Raw genomic sequence first — 19,546 nt, 5'->3', positions numbered from 1 at the left:
GGGAATGGCGTAAGACAGCCTATTTGAGGGGTAGCAGTGTTTGCTAGGGCTGAAGTTCCTTTTGTTACATGTGTGTGAAACTTAGGCATTTTCTGAATTCTTGACATGCTGAGCTCAAAAATGTTTGCTACCACTGGCTTAATTTCAATAGAAAAGGATAGCTCAGGATTGTCGTGTGGGCTCCTTGGTGGTCTCTGAGCTTGGTTGTGTTTTTGCAGAGGTTTCATTACCTAAGCTAGGCAACATCTTCAGTTTTTGGTTTAATCCGTTTTGTATGAAACTGCCTATGCAGTAAAAAGGAGGAAAAATCCATGTAGGATGTGCTCCTCCACTGATAAAAAATAAAATCCCCGCTACAAAATGAAGAGTCAGTTAAATTTCTCAGATGCAATTTGCATCCAACAGGATTCTGAGAAGATTGCCAGCCTGACAACCCCTCATTGTTCTATTTTTTTAATTTAAAAAGAAAACACATCTAATTCACACATACATTCTTTGGAAGTTTGTGTAACTGTTGAGAAACTGCCAGCTAGGCTGGAAGGAGGGATCAAGTGAGGACTTAGCTTAGAGTCCTTATGCAGCTGCCAGAGGCATAGCCTTGAACTCCTCCAAGATTCATGAAACCATATCTGGTTGTTCCAGGGGAAGGCGAGGAGTCTGGGGAGATTTTTGTAACTTAAGATAGAAAACAACAAAGCTGCTTCCTTTATCTATTTGTGAGTGGCTCTGATTGTTCGTGCCCGACAGCAACCAATGTACGCGGTTCTCCCCTCTTCCCTCCACCCAAACTCTTTCAAGATGCTACCAAAGTCAACTTACTCGGTTGCTTCAGCCTCAGCTCCATGGCGGGATCATTGGCCCGCTCCTTCCGGCCTTCGCACAATAGCTTCTCCCTCTCTTTTTCTGTCCGATATTCCAGCAGCTGCTTCTGCGCCTGACGGTAAATCTTGAGGAGCCGTGAGCAAAGAGTCTGATGAAGGCGAAGGAAGAAGTACCAGTTGTTATTGGCGAAGAAGAGAGTATAGACATTGTCCAGGGTACGGTGGGACCGGGCGGAAGGCACGATGCTTTCCAGACTCCCTTTGTCCTTTGCAGGGCTGGCCGGAGGGACTGGAGGGTTTCTTTTGCGCAGTTCATGGCCCTCCAAGGCGGGCGGCTTCTCCTCCATAGGGCTCGCAGGTGGGCCAGGGGGATTCCTCTTTCTCAGCTCGTGGGTTTCCACCAGGGTCGATCCCTTATCCTCCACAGGGGTCCCTTGTGAGCCAGGCGGATGCCTTTTCCGCAAATCACGTGTCTCCACCGGGTGAGCCTTGGGGCTCCCCTTCTCCTCGCTGGGTAACTCTTCAGGAACTGGGTGCTCGGGCATCTGGGAGAAAAACAGATCCGGGATGAAGTGCTGGACAATCTGTCGAATAGTAGCCTGGTCCTCCTTTTGGATAGTGGGTTGCCGTTTCACATAGTAGCTGATTAAGGCAGCTGCATCATCCAGGATCTGCTTGTCTTCGTAGATGAAGATGAGATGTGGCTCATTAGTGGCACCCCTTCCCTCAGAGTGTTGCTCCTGGTGCTGGAAATACAGAGAGTAGAGATTGGTGAGGGAACCAGGGCTCCCTATTCCACACTCAAGAAGAGCCCCAATCCTTACCTCATCATAGACGCTCTCAATCTCATTCAGCAGGCTCTTGGAGCGCAAGGCTTTCGTGTCGTTCTGCTTGAAGTTGGCAGCCTGATGGTCAAGAGACTTTAGGTAGGCCTTCTCATACTGCTCTCGCCAGATCTTGTTGAAACCCTGCTGAGCTTCTCGCCACTCTTCTTCCTTGGCTTTCAGCCTGAAACAGAGTAGATGTCGCTGAGCTTGGAAACCAAGGATAAATAAACGACTCCGAAGAAATGCTGTTTCCGGGCCCAGCAACCAGAGAAGAGCATTTTATATAGGAAGTGTAATATACACTGATATATCATGGCAAGTATTTCAAATATTAACAGATTAACAGAGTTGGAAAGGACCTTGTAGGTCATCTAGTCCAACCTCTCCCAAAGCAGGACTCCCTACACCATTTCTGACAAATGGCAGCCCAATCTCTTCTTGAAAGCCTCCAGTGATGAAGCTCCCACAACTTCTGGAGGCAAGTTGTTCCACTGATTAACTGTTCTAACTGTCAAGCAATTTCTTTTTATTTCTAGGTTGAATCTCTCCTTGATCAATTTCCATCCATTATTTCTTGTCTGGCCTTCAGGTGCTTTGGAAAATAACTTGACCCCTTCCTCTCTGTGGCAGCCCCTCAAATATTGGAACACCGCTGTTATGTCTCCCCTTGTCCTTCTCTTCACTAGACTAGCCATGCCCAGTTCCTGTAACTGTTCCTCGTATATTTTAGCCTCCAGTTTCCTAATCATCCTGGTTGCTCTTCTCTGCACTTTTTCTAGAGTCTCAACATCTTTTTTATTGTGTGGTGACCAAAACTGGATGCAGTACTCTAGGTGTGGTTTTATTAAGGCTTTATACAGAGGTAATAGTACCTCACCTGACTTTGATTTGTATCCCTCTGTTAATGCAGTTTAGGATTGCCGCGGTGTGGCTCAGGCTGTAAGAAGCCTGTTATTAAACACAGCTGCCTGCAATTACTGCAGGTTCTAGTCCCACCAGGCCCAAGGTTGACTCAGCCTTCCATCCTTTATAAGGTAGGTAAAATGAGGACCCAGATTGTTGGGGGGCAATAAGTTGACTTTGTATATAAATATACAAATAGAATGAGACTATTGCCTTACACAATGTAAGCCGCCCTGAGTCTTTGGAGAAGGGCGGGATATAAATGTAAAAAAAAAAAATCGCACTGGCTTTTTTGGCTGCCGCCAAATATAGATATATATAATCTATAATATCTATCCATCTATCTGTCTGTCTGTCTGTCCGTCTATCTATCGGTAGATAGATATTATATATAGATACATAATATCTATAATAGATAACATCTATAATATAATATAATCTCCATGGAGAGCAAAAGCATGGGAGCAATTTCAGTAAGTTTTCCCCCTAGGCTAGAATCTTTTAGATGTGTTGGAATCACACCTTGCAGCATAATCAGCCAGCCATGGCCACCAAATATGCTGGTTAGGAATTCTGGGTGTTGCAGTCTGGTTGGGAGGCAATTGAACAGATTTTTTTAAGGCACTGTGCAGGGCTTACCGCTTCAGGATAACAGGAAGAGCGGTAATAGGGTTCTTCTTGAGGCTCTCGATTATCTCAGGTGCTTTGTCACCATAGATACGGTAGATGGCCCTGCGCTGGATCACTTCTGAAGTGCCACCAAGGCAGTCATCCAGCCGGAACTTCTCTTGATCCTCCTGCGACATACGGGTCAGTTTTTTCTGTACACTTTCTAAGACACGGATGGTTGCCAAGTTGGTCTCTAAGACAACATCCAGCTGCAAAAAGTAAGTAAAGAAGCAAAAGGATGGATCTCCTTTACCATGAACAATTATTTGCAGGATATCAGACTATCCAGCCCACACACTTGTGAGACAGTCACAGCAGACAATGGAACCATTCTTTCCCAAACCATCAAAACAGCCTGCCAGTTACTATTACAATCATTTATCAGTCTTGTTGTAGCTGCTCCACTGCAAAAGAGTCGTTGTACCACAATTCGTGACAGTCCCAACCAAATATGGCATGAACCGATGTACTTTAACATTTAGGCACCCATACGGTGGGCTCCTGTGTTAAAATCTAACACAGTGGCATATAAACTTTTTCCAGATTGCAGTCTAATTCATTTGATGCATGAAGCATTGTCTCAAATTAATAATGTATTTCTCTATACCTTTGAGAGAGAAGAAGACATTATGAACAGTGAACTCAAGAGGAAAATGAAATTGTTAATGGCTGTTAGCAAAAAAAGTACTGGGTGATAATGCAGAGATTTTTTACTAACGAGTCAAATAATACTCATAGAATGATTTTCAAAAAAAATCCTTGTTCATATTCAAGTTGTGAGTCACAGAGCAAGATCTGTTAAGTTCCATTGTTTGACTATATCCATGCCAAGGTCAATAACGCTAGACCAGAGGGTAAAATGTTCCTGAAATGCGAATAGCATATTTCACACTGGAAAATGAGTAGATAATTCTCAGCACTGCAGATTAAATCTGTTATGCTGATATTATTATTCATTGCCAGAATGGATCTGGGTCCAGATCAAGATTGGATCTATGTTCATGACTGCTCTTGCTAGTAAACTATTTTGATACACTTGTAATCCAAGATACGTTATGCTCTGAACAGACTATGTATCATTTATTATGCAACTGGTTTTAATTGAAAACAGTATACAGGTAGACCTCACAACTATTAATTTAGTGACTATTCAAAGTTACAACAGCACTGAAGAAAGTGACTTATGACAAATTTTCACATTTACAACTGTTGCAATGTCCCTATGGTGACGTGATCAAAATTCAGGCACTTGGCAACGGGCACGTATTTCTGACAGTTGCACTTCCGACAAGCAAAATCAATGGGGGAAGCTGGACTTCCTGATTAAGAAACTTGTTGCTTAGTTGAATTTATATTTTACCGACAAAGAAATAAACGGAGACTAGTATAGATTTATTTCAAACTATTTAGCCATACTCTTTCTGGGGTTTGAACCAGTGGTGAAATCCAAATTTTTTTACTACTGGTTCTGTGGGCGTGGCTTAGTGGGCATGGTGTGGCTTGGTGGGCGTGGCAAGGGAAGGATACTGCAAAATCTCCATTCCCACTCCAATCTGGGGCCAGTCAGAGGTGGTATTTGCCAGTTCTCTGAACTACTCAAAATTTCCACTACCGGTTGCATAATTAGATAGATGTATTAACCTCTAAGCCAGAAAGTACACGGCTAGCTGATAAGAGCTAAATAGCCTGAAATAGATCTATATTAGTCTTCCTTTATTTTTTTATCGGTAAAATCTAAATTCAACACAAAAATAATTTGTTGCGAAAGTGACTGCCTGCGAAGGATCCTGGATTGAGGCTGAAAGGCGAAAGCAGCAGTATATTCTGCCCCATAGTTGGGTAGACCAGGTTCCCCTGATAGACCGGTCTCACCGGAAAAAACACTTGATACTTAGTTGCTACCAAAACGACACACTTGACAAGTTAACAACTGTCAGGTGAAGATGACGTACCTCGAAGCGCTCATCTTCACACCGATGTAGCTGCTCCTCATAAGGAGTTTTCTTTGAGCTGACAAAGGTCGAGTCTTCAGACCAAGACGGGAAGGAAACCCAGGTATCATTTAGCACCTGTAGAATTTAAAACACACATAGAATAGAATAGAATAGAATAGAATAGAATAGAATAGAATAGAATAGAATAGAATAGAATAGAATAGCAGAGTTAGAAGGGACCTTCGAGGTCTTCTAGTCCAAACCCCAGCTTATGCAGGAAATCCTACACCACTTCAGACAAATGGTTATCCAACGTCTTCTTAAAAACTTCCAGTGTTGGAGCATTCACAACTTCTAGAGGCAAGTTGTTCCACTGATTAATTGTTCTAACAGTCAGGAAATTTCTCCTTAGTTCTAAGTTGCTCCTTTCCTGTTTCCACCCATTGCTTCTTGTTCTACCCTCAGATGCTTTGGAGAACAGTTTGACTCCCACTTCTTTGTGGCAGCCCCTAAGACTTTGGAACACTGCTATCATGTCTCCTCATGTCCTTCTTTTCATTAAACTAGACATACCCAGTTCCTGCAACCATTCTTCATATGTTTTAGCCTCGAGTCCCCTAATCATCTTTGTAGCTCTTCTCTGCACTCTTTCTAGAGTCTCAACATCTTTTTTACATCATGGTGACCAAAACTGAATGCAATATTCCAAGTGTGGCCTTACCAAGGCCTTACCAAGTGGTATTAACACTTCACGTGATCTTGATTCTATCCCTAATAAATCAGCTGGCTCTCCTGAGCATCTTCCTTCACGGTCCTGTTCTCCAATGTCTGATGAACCCAAATCTCCTCTCTTCTCTACAAGGAATGGCAAGCAGCACCTACCTCTTTGCAAATAGCTGTCCTGCCGCTGCACTTTGGTTGCTGGTAAGTCTTGGGGAGGGCCCTGTAGCTGGAGCCGATACGCTTGCAGGAAGCATAGTCAATTTCCCGGCACATCCCATCCCCAGAGCGATCGCTCATTGGGGAGGCAAAAGAAAGCTCCTTCACTCCCAGGAATGACTTGAACTGAGCAAAGAGTTCAGGGAATTTCCTTCAAAACAAAAATATATATACATATGTTAGAAACCTACAGGTTTAAAGAGATAAACTTTTCAGTGTTCTCTTTTTTGAGAAAGAGCACACTGAAAAGTAGCAGCCTGCCTTTCACCAGTAATCACCATTAGAAGACAAAGAGCAGATGTCATTTCTCTAGGGCTGGGGTCTCCAACCTTGGCCACTTTAAGACTTGTGGACTTCAACTCCCAGAGTTCCTCAGCTAGCTTTGCTTTCCTGGCTGAGGAACTCTGGGAGTTGAAGTCCACAAGTCTTAAAGTGGCCAAGGTTGGAGACCCTTGCTCTAGGGCAACAGCAGACAATTATCTTTTTCAGGAGGTACATCTGCATCTACATCATCATCATCATCACCACCACCACCACCATCATCAATTTTTCTCTGAATGGACTGCAATACCACTGGAAAGGGCACGGTTGAAATGTCTATCCTTAAATGATTTTATTTCATTCTTAATAAAATAAAAAAAACAAAACTTGAAATTTCAACTGTGCAGCCTTGGAGTTTTCTATGAGAAATGGAAATATGGAGCTGAGGGAGTCATGGTCTTAAGACTGCCCATCCCTTCAAGAACCGTTGAAACAACAAAACAAGTTGCAGCCATGAAATATTTCATATAAACAATGCACAACTACAGCAACTATGTGCAGTTTGTTGAGTGGCCTTTGGCTGCAAAATCTATAAAATGATTATTGCATACTCAAAGTTGTTAAACAATTGTGATTATACAAGTATCAATGGTACAATATACTGCCTCATAATTAAAAAAATCATGGGGTACACTGACCCCCTTAACTATTTATTCCAGTGAATTAATTGCAACGATTCTCAGTATGAGACTATCGTCCCATTCTAATTTGATAAAAACATTCCTCCATGCTTTCAGGAAGAGATTATTTGGGAGACTAGTCTCTCAGTAGCCTAAAGCAGGGCTGGGCAACTATGGCAACTGTATGACCTGTTGGACTTCAACTCCCAGAATTCCTGAGCCAGCCTGGGAGTTGAATTCTGGGACCTGAAGTCCACAGATTATAAAAGTTATCGTAGTTGTCCCCCCACTGGCCTAAAGGAGCTCTGGGCCCAAAGTTCAAAACTTAACGTCGTCTCTCTTACCCCAAAAAGGGTGTGATCAGCTGAAGCAGCTCAGAGCCAGAGACCAGCTCTTGGTTGAAGAGAGCAATGCAGCGGAGGAAGTTCTCATAGACTTCTTGGCTCTTGAGGACTCGACGTACCTACCAAAATAGCCAGAGAGGAAAGTGGCACCTTCTGTTTGTCAGATACCAACAGAAACCCAGACCCTATGAAACTCCCGTTTCAGCTCTTGCAGGAGCTGAACTGCCTAACTCAGAGGGACAATGATTTGTCAATGCCACCTGAGGAACTCCTTTAACCAAAATTTGTGCCGTTTGCTTAGGAGCTTTAGAGGCCTTTCCCACCACCAGCAACCCAGAGCCATTTTGTCCCTTCAAGGGTAAATCTTTGTTTGTGGACTACAAACTCTGTTTCTATGGGAAATAACAGACCTTGTCAAAGAAAGAAAACTCCTGCAGGGTGCCATATTTGCCCACGGTGGCAACGGAGAGGTCCTTGGTCCCACGCAGTTTCATCTTTTTCTGTTGGGAGCAATTTTAGAAGTAAAAACAGCTTAGAAGCTTAGCTCTTAGAAGCAGCTCTTACCTGTTCGGCTTTTAATGACTTTACAATCCCAAACAAAATACTCAGTAACTTAGATCAACATTTGTTATCCCCTAAAAAGCAAAAGGGCAAAACGCTCCTTCATAGGCTTCTGCTACTCCTCCCAGTCATGCCTACATAGAAATAGAATTTGTAAAAATGGTTTGATGTTTGTCAACAGCTTCTGCAATGTTAAGACGTGTGGACTTCCAGCCCCCAGAATTCCCCACCCAGCAAGCTGCTGATTTCGGTCCAGACATGTTAAAAGTACTGAGGTTGACAAAACACTGATTTAGACAAAAGTTTTCCAGTTCATAATTGCCTTTCCTACTGTAACGTTATTTTTCTGTAAATCTCAGAAATGTAGCTGAAAAGTACATTTTGTACGGCACCAAGCTGTTTCTTTTTTGTGAAATGTTACGCTAGTTGTGCCTACTGCTGGTAATAAAAGGTATTATAACTGTGATAGTACCATTTATGGGAAAAGCCTAAAGTAGGACAGTTTTATTGGGGTAAAGTTTGGGGGACGAGAGGCTCTCTCCTCCTCCTCTTCCTCCTCTCCTCCTCTTTCAAACTAAATCCGTCAGAAAAGTTTTTGCAACAAAGAACCTGTCCATCTTTAAACAATGTTACAGTTAAGGAGGTCCTTGGTGCTCTATGAGCTTGGTTCTTTCCTTGAAGATATTTCATTACCTAAACTAGATAACATCATCAGTGGTAGTGTAAATAAATATGCTCCTTTATTAGCGCTACGGTTGGGCTGGTTTTACTCTAACAGGCCAGCATAGCAGTGGTGAAATCCTCTGAAATCTGCTACCAGTTCGGTAAGTCTGCTACCGAGCACGTGCTTTGCACAGTACTAAAAAACAATTGCCCGTGCAGCACAAAAAAAGGAACATTTTGAAGTCTTCCAACTCTGCAAAGGTAAGTAGAACAGCAAGGGGGGGGGGAGTCCACTGTGCCACACAATTTAGATTAGTTAGAAAGCAGGAAACCTAATGATTCTAGCTAATATAAACTGTGCGTCACAGCTGATCGTCGCCCAGCTCATCGTCAGAAATATTTGTTCGGCCAAATCTGTAGTATTTTTTACTACCAGTTCGTCCGAACTGGTCTGAACTGGTAGCATTTCACCCTTGCAACATAGCTAAATATGAGGAATATGTCATGCGTTCAGCCATTTTTTGATAAAAATGCCTCCTTTACTTCTCAAGGGCAGAACCAATCAGCCAGACAGTTTCAGCTAGACTGGCCACCTATATTTCAGAGCCTTCAAAATCACTCTTGCCCTTTCCCCTAGCTTCGCACTCAGTTCAAATACCTTGGCTGGGCTGGGCCCAGGACGGAGCAACAGAGACCTGGACCGTTTCTTACTGTTTTCTAGATGCTTCTCATGATCCATTTTGGGGATACTGTTGGCATCACATGGCCCATTCCCTGTGAACTAAAACCCAAAGGGAAAAGATGTTGGTTACTGTTTGTTTACTGGTCTTTATGTGTTAATGTTTATCATTCAGTTTGCAATGTTTTTAAAGTTTGGTAGCTATCCAGAGTTGCATTTGCCAGGTGGGGAGTGGTATAAATTAACATCATAATAATAATAAATGAATGAATGGGCAGAGAAGAAGATGGCTCCCTTTAACAAACTGGAAGGACATCTCAAGCCAGGATTGGGGAAAACGATGCTATGAATGGTTTGCTATCACCCGGGGAAGGGGCTGTGTTCTGTCCTCCTTCGCCTCCGTCCGAGTGATGGCTTAATTAGCCAGCACTATCAGCTCTGGCAGCAGAATAGCCAGCGTCTGCCAAGAGCCTTCGTTATCTTCCACAACGCTGGTGAGTCACCCAGGAACAAACTTCAGCTCTTAGTCAATCAGTGGATTTTCCTGTTACAAAGAGACACAGCAGCTCTTGCTGCTATATCCTGTGGGGTGTGGCTCCATGACTCAGCACTTCCTAGGCCTGCCCCACCCCTGCTTCTGTTGTTCCCTCCTCTCCTGCCTACGAAATCTAGGGTCCAACCAAGCCTGATTGCCATCAGCTGGGTCTGAAGGCGTGGCCTGGGGGGGGAAAGAGTCAGGGGACGGAGGCCTTGTTATCTCTTCCACCTGGCCTGCTTCTGGCTCCTGGAGCTGAGCCAGGGAAGCCGGTGCTCCCGAGGTAAGTCCTGACGGCCCTTCCTCCTCACTTTCCAAGTCACTTTCTGGCAGCAGGGCCGGCTCCAAGTCACTTTCTGGCAGGAGGGCTGGCTCGGGGGGGCACAGACACAACAGGCTGCTCTTATTCTTGTACAAGGTAGGGACTAGCTTTCAAACAAAAGGCATTTTCTTTGTGGGGCAGCTGGGAGCTATTTGATCCTCCAGAGGCTTGAGGCTGCACCCAACTGCTATGAAGATGAATGCTGTCCTTCAGTCGGTACATAAAATAAACCAGACTCTTCCACCCAACAGAAAAAGCACCCCTCCCCCCCACTCTTCACACCCCACCCACTCAGCCTCCACATTTGATAGCCGCCTCCTTAGAATGGCCACACCTGTTACGGTCCGCCAGCAGCCTGCAGAGCTGCAACGGAATCAGACAGCAATGAGGCTGAGGAAGAGCATGGGCCAGTCCTGGAGGCTGGGGAAGGCCTGGATGAGGGCAGAGGTGGGGCCAGGGCCATCTGGGAGCGATGTGCGAACTCCAGAGCCTCCAGAGGCTGACAGTAGTGAAGCAGAGGAACAGGAGGAGCCTGTTCCTAATGCACGCATGAGAAAAGCTGCCAGAAGGCAAGAACAGCTAAAGCAAAGAGGACGACTCGGGAGTAGGGCCCATAAGGCTTAAAAGACCAGCAACGGCGTTTGGGCTCTTTGCCGGAAAACAACGTTGATAGATTTGCTCCTTGTCTTGCTGCATTTATTTCTTGTCGGCGTCTTCTGCTCTTGAACTTTTGCCAAGAAAAGCCTTTGGCAGTTTGCCTAATTAGACCAAGGTTGGTGATAAGACTAAAGAATTGTGTTATGAAGAATTTGCTTTTATTTAGTTTGGTCTACACCGAGAATGAGTTAATTCTCAGCTGTTCTAATAAAAACGTTTTGTTTTTGAACTGATTGCGTCTACTACTACCTACTTGGCCCTGGATCACAACAACACCAGAGTTTTAGCAAAGACATACCAAAGACCTCTTTGCCTCCGGAAGGAACTGTCCAAACTCGGATAGAAGATCTTCCTGGCCTCTGAAAAGATTTGCCACTTCAGTGAAGACCTCCTCTTCCGACATGCCTCGAAAAGGGCGGCCTTTTGTGCTTAGCTGCTCCTTCTGCAAGTTAAGAAAATGTCTTTAGTCGTTAGATTTATAGTCGACTTTTATTTTGTACAATTCAAGGCAACATACATTACACTCCCTCCTGTTTTTCTCCAACAACGATGACCCTTTGAGGTAAACTGGCCTCGTGAGAGAAAATGACTGACTTAAGGTTACCCAGCAACTTTCAGGCCTAAGGGAGGACTAGAACTCCCCTCACCTAGTTTCTACCCAGAAACCAGCATCAAACTGTCTCCCTGTTGTGAAATGTTATGTTAGTTGTGCCTGTTTAAAGCAAAGCCAGCATTAGTCTAGGGTAGCATCTCTTGTCTTGGCTACCCCTCTCTCGGTTTAACAAACTACTGTTCCTGTCTTCCCATTACATACATCCAAACAACAAACAATATAATAATTTCTGCACAATACGCTTAGGACAGTGGCTGGGTTCCCACAAGAGCACTCTACCTGATTTTACCTTGGTCAGGTGCAATAAGAACTCAGCTTTTGTGTTTGAGAATAGAGAAATAGGAGGAAGACTGCATGTGTGCAAAGACAGATCCCACCTGCTATCCACTACTGCTTTCTGGACTTGGGGTGGAGGGGGGGCATCCGCCTTTACCTGGTATGTGTGAAGGATCTCCAAGAAGGAACGATAGATTTCAGGGTGATCAAGAAATCGGGTCTTGATTTTATTCACATAACTTATGGCATTGTTGAACTCCACTGAATCGGATTCCAGGGGCATCTGAACTTTATCATCTTTGCATGGCTGTTGCTGCTGGCGGAAATCCTCTGGACAGTCTCCATGGTTGTGGGTGTTCTCCTGGCAGTAGTGCAACATTAGACTGCTGCCAGAGAGAGGATTCTGAACCGGCTCCAGGGATATCTGGGGAAATGCAAGTCACCGTGTGAGGAATTAGTTAAATCAGAATAAATTCTAAGAGTCATTCCCTTGGTAAATGTAGACGTGAGGCCTACAAGTCCCCCTGCCCGTTATCCCTCAACACAGACAGAACGTTGTTGTCTCAGGATTGGATTCATAACAGAGAGTCAGAATGTAGCAAATGCTTGAACTGCTTGGATTCACAATGGAAGAAACTTTCTTTTCAGAGATACCAATAACGTTGGACTTTGCTGTCCATGGCTAGCTTGGATGATGGAAGATGAAATCCAAGGAAGGTCCCTGGGTTCGCTGCAATTAATCTGATATTAGACGGAGCGATTATGTTATTTTTAGAGGCTTTCCAGCAACTCAAAAAGAGAAAAGGCATTATCCCTGCCCACCCACCCCCATGTTCCTTTTAAACAGAAACACTTCCAACCTGGGTATGCAAAAGAGATTCTCTGCCCATTGTAGTATGTACAGACCTACTCTGGATGGCAATACTTGAGTGATCCTTTAGCACAGGGGTGTCAAACTCAATTTCACTGAGGACTGCATCAGGGTTGTGTTTAACCTTAGGGGGCAAGGGGGGTGGGCCTGGCCAGGGTGGGCCATGTTGTGGTCCGCCAACAGCCCACGGACCTGGCAATGGAGTCAGACATTCAGGAGGCTGAGGAGGACAATGGGCCAGTCCTGGAATCAGGGGGAAGGCCCAGACGAGGGCTCTGCATCGGAGGCAGAGATCAGGCCAGGGCCATCTGGGAGCGATGCGTGGACTCTGGAGCCTCCAGAGGTGGACAGCAGAGAGGCAGAGGAACAGGAGGAGCCTGTTCCTAGTGCACGCATGCAAAGAGCTGCCAGAAGGCAAGAGCAGCTGAAGAAAAAAGGACAACTCAGGAGTAAGGCCAGAAGATGATTGGCCATTCCCATAAGGCTTAAAAGAGCACCAACGAGCCTAGAAAAGCACTGTTGATTTCTGTGCTTCTTGTCAGCATCTCTTGAACTTTGTGGGGTTTTGCCAAGAAAAGCCTTTGGCAGGTTGCCAAAGAAATCAAAGGTTGGTGATAAGCTCGAGGGACTGGTTATTAAGACTTTTGTTTTGGACTAAGCTGAGAATGAATTAATTCTCAGCTGTTTTAATAAAATAAGTTTGTTGAGGACTGAATTGTGTTTAGTAATCACTACTTGGGCCTTGGTTACAACAGGCCAGGTGGTCAGCTCGACGTCTGTTTTTGACCGCAACGGACTGCTGCAGCCCTCTGCCAGCAAAAACAGAGCTTTATTTTCGCTGGTAGAGGCATTGCAGGCCGGTCCTTTGCTGTTTCCAGAGTGGTCCCGCAGGCCAGATCTAAGCACCCCATGGGCTGGATGCGGCCTTGAGTTTGACACCCCTGCATTAGCATAATGCCATCAATATTGCCCTCACCACTCAAAAGAAAGAGCAGCTGTAGTACTCGGACCTCTAATGCCAGCTCTTATTGACTCTCTCGTGCTACTTGTATTCTTTTCAAGGAAAGCTGGACTGCTGTTGTGGTCTCCTGCAAGGCCTCTCCTGGACCTATGCAATGAAGCAGCTCAGGTGGGAAGAGGAAGGGCTTCATCACTGTTTTGTTTTTTTTTGAGGTGCACTTGTGGTCCCAGGGAGAGGCAGAATCAAAGTAGCATTGCCACAATGGTCCAAGGATCACAAAAAAAAAAAAACTGTGAAAAGCTAAGCAAGAAAAGATCCAGCTGCTTCATACTGTCAACTGCAGATACCAGGATAGGAACAATAATAAAACGTAATAAAATAAAGCTCTTTCTACCTGGCCAGTGAGAGGCGACTGAACGTTCAGCTTTCCATTCTTTGGAATCTCTATCCGGTAACCCAGGGGCAAGAAAGCGTTGAAGCCAATGATGAGGTCCGGGTGTTGGTGGAACAGCTGAGAGACACGTCTGATGACGCCTGGAGTGTCAATGCTGGACACAAGACAAGACATGAAGAACAAGTAGGTGCTTAAATCAGGCAAAGGAGAACAGATGCAGGAGAAGATATTGGTCAAGCCAATCAAAGGAGGGAAGCAGGGGATGGATTCTCCATGGTTCATGTTACCTCTGGCTCTTAAACTCCTTCATGATTTCTAAGAAACCGTTATAGGTGGCAGGATCACTACCAAAACGGATCTTCACTTGATCCAGGTAAGAGAGGGCATCTTCTACCTGCAAGAAATCACAAGAGATATTGAAAGATCTCTCTCTCTCACACACACACACACGCACACACACACACACAAAAGGGAAGAAATGTCATGAAGACAGGCAATTCTTTCTAAACTGGTTCCATGCCACACTGAGGGATATGCAAAAAGCAAAACAGTGCCACCAGTTTTCAGGCCCTAGAAACATCCAAAATTCACAGCCAGAAAAAAACCCTCCATTTTGCATTCAAAATGGATTTTTAAAAATTCAGATTTCCTTGCCAGTACTAAAGTCCAGATAGATTATATTTAGTTTCTGACAGGGCATGCTGGAAAAAAACACTGCGTGAGGCAATTTTTGGGCAGAATCAGACTTTGTGGATGAGGCAGCATAGCATGATTTGTTTGCTTAACAAAGTGGGCCTGGGTCACCAAATGCACTGCCACATGGAATTGGCTTGTCTTATAGGCGCTGCCAAAGGAATATTTTTTCTTGGCTATCCGTCAATACATCCAACAATTATTCTTGCGTCTCAAGATGGCCTACTGCTCTACCTCAGGGTCGCCAACCATTAATCAGTATTTTATTTATTATCACAAAGAGCGCCAACTCTGCTGCCAAGCACTTTTGTTTTATAAGAGAGGAGACTAATAGAAGCCAATTCATAAATGTACAGGAGCCCATGTCCACAGTCTAAAGTCACTCTCAGAGAAGATGCACTCACACAATCAAAAATCTTGAACTCCAAACTGGCTCAGAAAACTCTCTTGGGAATGCAGACATACAGGTAGTCCTTGACTTACGACCACAATAGAGCCCAACAATTTTGTTGCTCAGTAAGACAGTTGTTAAGTGACTTCTGCCCCATCTTATGCTCTTTCTTGCCACAGCTGTTAAGTGAATCACTGCGGTTGTTAATTTAGTAACACAGTTGTTAAGTGAATCTGGCTTCCCCATTGACTTTGGTGATCAAAAGGCAGCAAAAGGAGATCACATGACCCCGGGACACTGCAACTGTCATATATAGGAGTCAGTTGCCAAGCATCTGAATTTTGATTGCGTGACCATGGGGATGCTACAACGGTCAGAAGTGTGAAAAATGGTCATAAGTCACTTTTTTCAATGCTATTCTAATTTCGAACAGTCACTAAATGAATTATTGTAGATTGAGGACTATCTGTATAGTGCAGATGCATGAGGTGGTAACTATTCTAATCCTTTGACATTCACTATAACTGATTCTTTTCATAGAAGTGATCGGTATCTCCAGTATACATTAAGAAAGGGATTCACCAGTTTAAATGTTTAAACAGTACCTCCGAGTATCCATTCTCTTCCTAATCTGAAGGACAGATTCTGCAATCATTGCAGTGTAGTATTGTGCTATTGTGGCAGGAATAGGTGGAGTACATCAATTTTATATTGTAATAAGGAGAAAAACACTGCACCAGATTATTGATAATTGCACTAGGCCCAGAAGAGAAAAATATGCACTTTTTTTTCTCCTACTGGAAGTATTTTATCATGTTAACACTCAAATCGTTATATATAACCTGCTTCCCTTTACAGTTAAAAAAGAAATATTTATTCAACCTTCTGGATTTTTGGCTAAATTGTAGGTTTAAGGTAAACTTACACTGTTTTTAACCGTATTAGTGGTTAATATAACCATATTAGTAACTTTAGGTGGATGCCGCGGATAGCTATAATTGTCTTTAGATTTAATCAATTAGGATATTTTCGCTGTATGAATTATGCTTTATGAATTGTGCCAGCGTTATAACCGATGTTGGAACGATAAGAAAATCTGAGTGCGGCTGACAGCAGCAGAAATACCAAACATCTGAACAGCACTGAGCTGTCTAGCACAGCTATGGAGATGGAAGGGGAATCTCAGCCATTTTTCCTCAGCAGAACTGTGAAGAGGGGAGTTGTTTTAAAAGACAGAAAATGCCAGAAGAGTATTCTCATGGAAAGTGGAAGCTGGTGTGGTTCTATGTGCCTGGTATGAAAAAAGGGAAAGGTGCGCAGAGCTCGTCTCTTGTACTCCCATTCTATGAGATGCTAAGATATGGAATTAGCCGCAACAGAATTGATGGAGCAATCTATGTTTTGGAAAGGCGAATGGATGCGCCATATCTCACAAACCAGCCTGTAATAAGACGGAGGGAAGAACACAACAGTCATCCTTACTGCTCCCCAATTCAAGACTATTTTTCACTTACCACAAAGGCACTAGAGCAGAATGTTAAATTGGCTATTGTTATTTTTTGGTGCCACACATTCAGAACGAGATTGTAATAATAAACTATACTTCCTAGAAATTAATCAGCATCCGCTCATGCGATTTACTGTCCAAGGATGTTTCTAAGAAAAACAGATTATTTGACAATTTCCATTATTTAACCATTCTTTCTGCTTCTGCAGCTGCAATTTTGCTATCTGTATTTTTACATGAAAGTTCAATTGCAGTCCTGATGCTTTCTTTCACGTTTGGTTTGGATTCTGTGCAAAACCGGCTTTTTTTTTTTTTTCCACCAAGGAGCCTCCTCCAGTATGGCTTTACAGTGACAAAAAGACACATTGTTCACATCAGTATGAAACAGAACCTCAACCCTGTTATAAAATAAAATTTAATAAAGGACGCAAAATGCATTTTGAACTGCCCGTTCAAATACAGTCAGGGATTACAAATGAAATAAAAATGAAAAACCATCAAAACACGTGGCACTTAGCCATTTTAAATTAAAGGTGCCAGCCCACTTTTTTTTTTTAAAAAAAAAACTTTTTGTTTTTACTTGACAGCTCACAAAGTAAGGAAAATACTCCTCGGAAGCAAGAAAGAAAGAAAGAAAGAAGGCGATGGAAGGAGGCAGCGGGGCTTCCACGCATCTTTGCCTTGAACACTGACAATGCAAAGAGAAGCGGGGTCGGGGCTGGCGAGAAAGAAGATCCTCTAACCTTATGCAAAAGGGGGCTCCAGTTTTGCAAGCAGCCCATCCCACCAGCACCCACCGGGGAGAGAGAGCAGAGGGAGGGGGACCCCCAAGTTCTAGGCAGGTGAGGAGGAGATAAAAGGTCAATCCATGGGGAGGCGCCCCCTTTCTCTCCCCCGCCCCCTTCAGACTTACGTGGACTGGAAGCTTTTCGGGAGCAGGCGCCGCCACCGCGCCCCCTCCTCCTCCTCCTCCTCCTCCGGTCCCCCCAGTCCTGCCCCCCATCTTCGCTCCGCTGCTGCTCCCCCGGCTGCCTCCTCCCCCTCCCCCCGCCGCCATGTTGGGGCTCCCGCGGCGGCGGCGGCAGCGGCGGCGGCGGCGGCGGCGGCTCTTCCGCCCCCTTCCGTCAGCCGCAGCGGCGCGCCCGAAGCAGCCTGCGCCTTGCGTCAGTGCGCACGTTCCCCAGGACTCTAGGAGGAAGCGGCCGGAACCTTCGGGACGGGGGTCGAGGGAGGCGCCGGAAAGGAAAGGGAACGATCTCAGCGGAAAAGTGTCTCTTAGACTAAGAGGAAAACCATAGAGAATGGAGAGAGAGATGGGTATTTTAAGAATAAATGCTGGTGCTTTGCCATAGGCGCTCAATGGTTCATAGTTCTTATTATATAGAAAGGCATGGGGGGGGGGAGGGAGATAATAAGTCGGAAACTGAGAATAATCGATAGTGATCATTGACAGTTACTGGTTTTTCAAATTCCTTGTCTGTCCAATCACACTTGAACAATAAAAAAATCTTTTCTATTCTATTCTATTCTATTCTATTCTATTCTATTCTATTCTATTCTATTCTATTCTTAGCACAGCACAAGACCTTAAACGAGTCGTCAAAGTAAAAATATCACAGCCGACAACCAGTCGAAGAGAGATCGTTATATGCAGAGAATTGGATCCTGGGAAATGGAGAAAAAGAAAAACGGGAAGGAGTTAAGATCAAGGAGGAGAAATGGAAGAAAGGCTACAGTGACACACCCAAAGGAGAGGGGGCGTGGACGGTGGACCGCCTAAACAATGAATACCAATCGCTCACTGTATTAGATGCAGGGATTGGGACATAAAGCCCTCGGGGCTCAGCTTCATTTCAGCGCGCAAAGAGTTAACATTGCAGAATTGGCATTAGTCGCCCAGGGTCATTTAAAGTACTATCCGCCAATTCTTAAACCGCAGAAAATGGACACTGCCTACAATTGCCTGGGTTTGCTCGATTGCTGGTCCCTCTCCTGCCGCAGGCACGATGCCGCCCAATGGCGGTGCCCCTGTTGATCGGGTGCAAGAAAAACAAGGGAATTACTGGATTCTCCCATCATGGTTTTCTGCCGCTGTTGCTTGTCAAAATCAGCTGGTGGGTCTAATTGTGGGAGAGGCAAAGCCAAGTTAGGGACTTGCCCCAGGATTTGAATGACTGTTTTGCATGAGTTGATCGAAAGCACCTAACAATTGACAGGTGGGTGGGAATGATTCAAGGGGATGGTGAAAGTGGATGGTGGGGATGGTGGGGATGGTGAAAGTGGAGGTCTCCTGACCATAAGCAGGTTTGCATCTCAAGTTTTGCCCCTTTTTAAATATATTGTGACCTTGCTTTCACATACAAAAGAGATGGGAGTTGTTTTATCATGGCATGATGCTGCTTCCATTTCATTGTTTCTCAACCTTGGCAGCTTTAAGATGTTGTGGACTTCAACTCCCAGAATTGCAGACTGGGGAACTCTGGGAATTGAAGTCCACGCATCTTAAAATTGCTGGGATTAAGCAAGATTATATTAGTTAGATGATTACAGTTGTGTTCCAAAAGCAGAAGTCGGTTCTGCTTTACACTTGTGCATTTATGTACATTTTTACAGATTATTATTATTAAAACAAATTATTTAGGGGAAAGAATGTGAGTTGTAGAACAGGGGTCTCCAACCTTGGAAATTTTAAACCTGGCGGACTTCAACTCCCAGAATTCCCTACCCAGCTTTGCTTTCTGGGAGTTGAAGTCCGCTAGGCTTAAAGTTGTTAACCTCTGTTGTAGGATGTAAAGTAGCTCTGTAGCTTGAAATGCAGGGCCTCTAGCCTAGAAGAGATACCTACAGATTGTTCCCATTCATCACAAACAGCTCCCATTCCTACCAAAAGTGTCAAGAGTGTAAGGACTGGCCTAATATTAGAGATAGATTCAGGAAGAAATTGGAAGGTATATCAAGGTTTGGAAAGGATATTACAGAGCTTTTACATGTAGTCCTCAATGTATGGCCACAATTGGAACCAGCATTTCCATTGCTAAGCAAGGC

At 44.4% G+C, this 19,546-nt stretch overlaps 1 protein-coding gene across 1 annotated transcript in view; it reads right to left on the bottom strand.

Annotated features, from left to right (window-relative positions):
• Positions 1-17,573, bottom strand: part of SIN3B (SIN3 transcription regulator family member B) — a 32,058-nt gene extending 14,485 nt beyond the window's left edge. Inside the window, exons 1-13 of the mRNA XM_058163217.1 lie at positions 17,415-17,573; positions 14,198-14,304; positions 13,911-14,064; positions 11,842-12,108; positions 11,094-11,237; positions 9,261-9,383; positions 7,789-7,878; positions 7,379-7,497; positions 6,037-6,244; positions 5,173-5,289; positions 3,191-3,429; positions 1,646-1,829; positions 820-1,567 (exon numbers count right to left, since the gene is read on the bottom strand). Of these exons, the coding sequence (XP_058019200.1) occupies positions 820-1,567; positions 1,646-1,829; positions 3,191-3,429; positions 5,173-5,289; positions 6,037-6,244; positions 7,379-7,497; positions 7,789-7,878; positions 9,261-9,383; positions 11,094-11,237; positions 11,842-12,108; positions 13,911-14,064; positions 14,198-14,304; positions 17,415-17,558 (2,644 nt within the window). The 5' untranslated portion in view covers positions 17,559-17,573. The remainder of the gene's footprint in view (positions 1-819; positions 1,568-1,645; positions 1,830-3,190; positions 3,430-5,172; positions 5,290-6,036; positions 6,245-7,378; positions 7,498-7,788; positions 7,879-9,260; positions 9,384-11,093; positions 11,238-11,841; positions 12,109-13,910; positions 14,065-14,197; positions 14,305-17,414) is intronic.
• Positions 17,574-19,546: the final 1,973 nt, after the last annotated feature.

The sequence above is a fragment of the Ahaetulla prasina genome, chromosome 1 (genome assembly GCF_028640845.1).
Source record: "Ahaetulla prasina isolate Xishuangbanna chromosome 1, ASM2864084v1, whole genome shotgun sequence".
Taxonomy (NCBI): Eukaryota; Metazoa; Chordata; class Lepidosauria; order Squamata; family Colubridae; genus Ahaetulla; species Ahaetulla prasina.
This window is presented reverse-complemented; position numbering and strand designations above follow the sequence as displayed.